Genomic DNA, 6,558 nt, shown 5'->3' with positions numbered 1-6,558 from the left:
TATATCAGAGAATGGGCTCAACAGCATTGAAGGTACCATCTCTCCTATTAGCCCAAGCTCATCACAGTCAAACTGTACAGGCACACTGTGCTACAGGAAGATAGGTTAGTTTCAATGAGAGACATGATATCATTAGACTCATAAGAGCAAGTTGCTATAGATTGATTGAATCTGGTTAACTTGCTTCTAAGTCTATTAACATTCTATAATTACATGTGAAGTCTTTTATGAACAACTGTGCACCATATTCATTTTCAAATATAAGTTTAAGGCGATATTTACTCTATTCAAACTTCCCCATTCTGACAGTTTTAATTTCCTCAGTCAGTGCACCCGGACAAATAGAATTAATAACTGTTTTAACTGGTTGTACCTTACGAACCTGTTTGATATTTTGTTATCTTACTAGATGATTCTTTTAGCTATCGCTATTACTATGACATTCAATCTGCGTATTGAATGATCTTTCATTTCACAAATTAATTCGTCATGTCTAGCGTTTCCATAACAAATTGATTTTTCTTGATCAACCAGATATCAAACGCTCCAACGCTTAGATGCGATCTTCTTGATTCTTGCTATGGGGGTTCTAATGAACTGATCTTGCAATTTGTAGAGTTGATGTCTTTTTTTAATTTGAGCAATACAGTCACTTTTTCAACTGTCAAATATACAATCAGATTATTCATTTTTTGTTCAATTTAAAGATTAGCAGTTTAGTTAAATTAATGGCGTCTCATAACTGTTATAATCCACACAATAATTAATTGAAAAACCAGTTTAGTCTTTTGTTATTCGCATTCGCATACTTACTATACTCAGTGCCAGATAAAATTGTGCATGGAAGAGACTGGTTAACTGACCATAATAATGTACGAAGTTAATAACCTTTAATTAATGATCTAATAATTAAATGCATTTCCCTGAGACATAAGAATTATCTTTCTCTATTATTCTACTCGTTTTTCGTTTCCATCAGATTCTACGTTGTGTTTACATCTAGTAATGGAACGTTTCCTATTTTTTTTCATTTTGTATAGTTTCATGGTTGGATGAGATGGATGTCGGTCGGATGATACCCTTGATGCCATTGGCGCCACTCCGCTAGTCGCTAAAGCTAAAGTTCGTTTAGTCTTTTAGCGAGTTATGGTAGATCTCTATGATAAATGGGATTATTGAATGGTTTGGGTTGAAGTGTGTAATGATCCTTGGTACTTCTTCCTTGAGTTTTTGTTCATTTTCAAATTAGAAATTAGTACTATTATTAGTCTACACCTACTCAGTCGGAATCAGACTTCGGGAATTTTTATCCATTGAGTAATGTTATGATTGTGTTCATAATGATTGTTTAGAAAACCAGTTCAAATACATATGAACTCCAACTTTGTTGTGTTAGTATTTACCCGTGTTAGTATTTACCCATATTTTTAAAAAGAATTACAAACCAAAGCCTGTCACTCGTACATATGGGAAAAATTTCTTCATTGGGTAAGTGTCAATACCCTTTATTTAAATGAGGTTATGTACGTTTATGTATAAACTTGTCCCATTAAAATGTAGGCATAATTTAGTAAATATTTGTATAAAGGACTTCAAACGGATTATAGTTTACTAAAATGAACATTAAACAGTTTATAGACTATCTAGGCCTAGTTCAAAATATTGGTGAAAAATTTAAGTAGGCCTGGGGCAAGTTACAATATTACCATCAGCTAGACTTGCCTCTACTCGTATAAATTAAGGTTTACTGATTATAAGATTTGTTGACTGTCATGCTATTTTAATAGAGTCACTTAAAAACTAATGTAGCCTAAAGGAAACTACTGTTTCATAACATTTATAAACATAACCTCTTAGAGCCTACATGTCTTTGCCAGCAAAGCTTTGTAAAGTAAGTTAATTAAGTTTTTTTATTAAATTTAATTGGTTTCCCCACAAGGACTTTTCATTTAGAATACTTGTAAATTGGGGCTTAATCATGAATACACTCACAAATGTAACAACTGTATATAAGTTCAGAGGGAAAGAATATCTTGTAAGTTTGAGCTCTGTGAAACATCGCACTGGAACCATTGAACTCAAGATTACTGACAAAAAGTCTTTGGAAGAATGGCAAGGTTTGTATGATGCAGCGTATATTGAAAATCTCACTCAGAAGACTGGAAACTTTAAGCGATATGATACTTTTCTCTCAATGCTCAAATCTGCTCTTCTTAATTCAAGCCAATGTGTTTCACTTGATTTACTTACACTTGAAGATTTAGAAATGTTGAGAAATAGAGGAAGTTCTCATTCTCAGGGTTTTACTACCGGTACTTCTCATTCATCCCAGATGTTTTCATCATCTAACAACAGACGATACCTTATTGTTACTTATACTGTGGAATATGACAGAATACATTATCCTTTGGCACTGGAGTATGCTGGTCCACCAGATCCTAAGATTTTACAAGAAACCATCCAAAGATTAGAGAAACAAGTTGTTTTTCTAGAGAGTCAATTAAGTAGCAATAACGTGGAAGAAATCACAAGTCAGATTGACTCATTACAAAAAAAGGTAGTTGATGTGACTACTGAAAATATTATGTTAAAGGAACAAATAAAGAAGGTTAACAGTGTACAAGTAGGAAAGTACACACGTAAAGAAATGGATATTTTGTTCAAATCATTGTATAGTCTAGAGAACAAATTAAAAATTGAACGTGAAAACACGGATAAATTAAGGCGTGAAAATTCTCAGTTGTCAGTTCAATTAGAGGAAGCTTTCAAAACTGAAAGATTTTTAAGATCTCAATTAAGAGCTTTCCAATTTGAATCGCCTTTTAAAAGGAGACAAAATCAAAAAGCTCAGTCTCCATCACCTCCTAGAAATAGAAGCTTGGATCACTGCTTTGTGAAGCCTTTTCAGCCAAAAAGAGCAACAAACAGAAAAATATGGTCTGCAAGTTCTCCTGAACTTGGTCGTAGCTCAAGTGAAGAAGAACCTGTAGTTGACAGAAGAGACTTAGGAAAGCCAAAGCAAAGATTTCAATACAAGCTATCACCAAGATTTCGAGCTTCTTCGCCAACATTTTCAGAACTGTCACACAACTCTGGTTTGAGTAAGTGTGGATGCAGAAATTGTTTGGATACAAAATTCTTGAGAGCATTTAATCGTTCAGGAAAAAATAAAAATTTAAAAAGAGGACGAGACAAAGAAAAATTAATTAAGAGAATTCAAAGTCTGGAGGATTTGATTAGCGGTATAGTTCTTAATTGATTACCTGATCTACATACATTTTTGTATTCTGTAATAATTTTAATACATTTTTTGAATCGTTTGACTGCAACAGTTATTGAAAATTTGCAGAACTATATTGCTGCTCTTATTGCTATATACTAGGTATATTTCTATTGCTGCTAGCCATAGTATATTGCAAGTTAACATACATTGTTTGGAGGTCTTGTTTATTATGTTTTAATAAAAATTTTAAAATTATTAAGCTATAATAAAATTTATTAATTTGAGTTTTATGTCTACATTCTTTTTAATAGCTTATGTAAGTTAGTCATAAATTATCTAAAACTAAACATTCAATCTGTGCAATTGGAGAGTAATTTATGTTCACCTACATAATATTCTGATAAGCTAACACTGCAACATGTAACATACTTGTACAAGTGGAGTTGACTTACAAAAAGTTATTTAGGTTTTTAATCAGTAAGCCTGCAGTGTGTCTTGTCTTATTTTCTTGCTAATTAATGAGTCTAATTTTCAGAACATTTAGGTTTATCCAGCCACTGAACATAAATTCATATCGATCAATTTTAATAGAAACATTGAACATTTTTTGTGCATTCTAAAATTACCTGTTGCTTACACAATTGATACCTATAATTTTGGAAAACACTTTTTCACATAGCCTATTTGTGCAGATCAATGTAAATTCAAACTAAAAACCGCTGTGTTCTTCATTTTTATCATTGATTAAGAACTATTATGGAATTGCTGAAAATTCATAAAAACTATTTTTACTCCACACATAAATTTTTAGTAAATGTGATTGAAAATTTTTAACTGAATATCTACTTAACACTCAAAATTCCAGGGATATTACTGAGCAACAATGGGGAGTTTTTCAAAGTAGAGTCCCAGTCATTGACAGATTGATATATAAATTCCCAGATTTAAAGTAATTCTACCCACATTAGTTTTGGGCCTTAGTATCTCATCATAAATACACTTAATTATTTGGGGGTGACAATCTTATTTCTGACAATACATGACAACAGCCACTGGCATATATGTGTGCAGTGAGCGGAAACTTAAGTATGTTGTACTGACCTAATAAACAACACTTTAAAAAAATTTTTTATGTAGTTATGCAGCTATGACCAAAAATGTATACGTATTTCATGCATGTGCAAATAGTGTAAAGACGTCAAAGTTCAATATTTAGTGTCGTTAATGGGATGGATGTACCGATAATCAGGTATAATATTTTCACTTTCTATAAAGCTAGATAAATTTTCTGAAATAAGTAAATAAATAAAAATGCCTTTTGTTTCAAGCACCTATCAGTGTACAACAGCTTTTCAGAGTAAACCAACGTCAAGAGTTTAAATTGATCGACAGTTTTGAGGACAAGATAGCGGAAAAGAGGATTATTTAACAAGTATTACTAATATTTTTATAAACCTACATTTTAAATACCTATTTGAGTATTCAGATTTACTTACCCGTCATCAGCAAATGGCGAGGAACCTAGAAGACATACTTATGTGTCATCCACATTGAACGTGTTAAAAAGTTAACATACAGAAGAAGGGATAGGCTGATTTATAATTAACTCTTTATGCTTCATTCCAAAGTTCCAAATCCTGATGAATTGTGATTTGGTGTCATGTTATATATGTACAAGGGGTGTTCAAAAAGAAACCAACGTTTTTGGCCTATCGTGGCCGTGGGTTGAGCTAAGTCCACCGTCTGTGATAGCACGTGGATTGTGTCCTTCCTATTTTGCTCTTTGTGTCTTGTAAAAATGTGTGTTGTATTAGAAAATCCCAACACATGTGCAGTGCGTTCTGTGGTTTGGTTTTTGTTTGGAAAAAACTGCAAACCAATTGAAATTTATAAACAAATTGTGATGTATATGGAAAATGAATAACAGTGAAAGTCAAGTAAGTCAATGGTGTATTAAATTAAAAAATGGACGCACCAATATATTCCTGATGAGTGAGTGGTTGACCTAGCCTTGTGACTAATGAAAATCTACAACAAATTTAGTGGAAATCATTCTACTACAGAACTTTTGAAACATTTTCTACAAATTTCTTGGAGTTTTCTTAATTGAAATGTTATGGAAAAGTTTGGTTACCACAAATTTAATACAGGTTCTAAAAGTCCTAATAGAAGACCACAAAGAATGGACACTGAGATGGCCTTCCTCTAAGTTTACAATAAAAATTGTAAGAAAGTTGTCAATAGTATCGTTTAACTGGGGATGAGACTTGGGTGGAGCATATTAATAAATTGTGAAAACAGACAATAGAATGATGTCTTTCACCGAATTATATGCTGGAGTAAACCATTGGTGTAAATTGCACGTTGAAAAATTCTGAGATTGTAGGCTGAAAAACTTATATTAGTAGTAATTGCCTTGATTTGAATAGTTACCATAAAGAAAAATAGCTTATAAATATACCTTTCCAATGTGTGTAATAAAACAATTTTTCATATTGTTAACTTTTATTCCTAAACATTTTACTTTATGGGCATCCACTTATTATAGCTATCAATTACCTATTTACAAAATATTTTAAAATTATTTCTCACTATAGAGCACTATTCCCCTTCATTGTTAATGCTCAGCAAATTCTACAACTACAGTATTTGATATTTATTTAATGGCTACCATTTGATTTAAGAGCCATTTTGATTTTAGGTCTAATGTTGAACCACAAACACTTTAATGTCTAGTAGTTATAGTTTAATGTTTAGTAGTTATAATTTTTTTTTTTTAGTTATTTCGTTGGTAAGTTTATATTATGACAAGGCACCTGTTTTGTATTACTTTTTGTAATAGTGTAAAATTGAATGTGCTAATAAATGACTAATGACTTTTAAAGTGTACACTTTACAAGAAAAAGTGAAAAGTATTTGGATACATATTAGTTATATCTTAAAAACAAAACTGCCTATAATATTAAGTCCAAAAGTAAAAGTGTTTGAAGTTGAATGCTCTTATGGAGTAAAATTCCAGGTAGTTTTTCTACACCTGACTCTTTAAACCAAACAAATTCGTATGTTTAAATTTATTGTTTCAGCATTAAACATTTCAAACAAAGCAGCCATACTTTAGCGCATTGTAATCAATATAACTACAGTGTTATTACAAAGTACACATGAGCTTTCCAAATTTCCTCTATTTTAATTCATTAAATATTAGGCTATTCATTGTTAGAATAGAAAGTAAAAAATATTTGTAAATTAGGATTAAACCAAATTGAGTTCAATATCCTAAACTAAACGTTAGTAGAGGAGTTATTAGTCTACTTTTTAAAATTCCCTTGTACAAA

The 6,558-nt window shown here is 31.4% G+C and overlaps 2 protein-coding genes across 2 annotated transcripts in view; both read left to right on the top strand.

The window, feature by feature from the left end:
* The first annotated feature begins 1,080 nt into the window (after positions 1–1,080).
* LOC124353794 (probable RNA helicase armi) overlaps positions 1,081–6,558 on the top strand; it is a 48,406-nt gene continuing 42,928 nt past the window's right edge. The window contains 1 exon segment of the mRNA XM_046803790.1: positions 1,081–1,488. The gene's annotated coding sequence lies outside the window, so the exon portion shown is untranslated.
* On the top strand, positions 1,499–3,507 carry LOC124353793 (centrosomal protein CCDC61-like). The gene has a single exon (XM_046803789.1). It carries the CDS (start codon positions 1,979–1,981, stop codon positions 3,257–3,259), a length of 1,281 nt encoding a protein of 426 aa, XP_046659745.1. The 5' UTR covers positions 1,499–1,978; the 3' UTR covers positions 3,260–3,507.

Source organism: Homalodisca vitripennis, chromosome 2 (assembly GCF_021130785.1).
Source record: "Homalodisca vitripennis isolate AUS2020 chromosome 2, UT_GWSS_2.1, whole genome shotgun sequence".
Lineage (NCBI taxonomy): Eukaryota > Metazoa > Arthropoda > Insecta > Hemiptera > Cicadellidae > Homalodisca > Homalodisca vitripennis.
The sequence above is the reverse complement of the archived record's forward strand: the minus strand, read 5'-3'. Positions and strand labels throughout refer to the sequence as shown.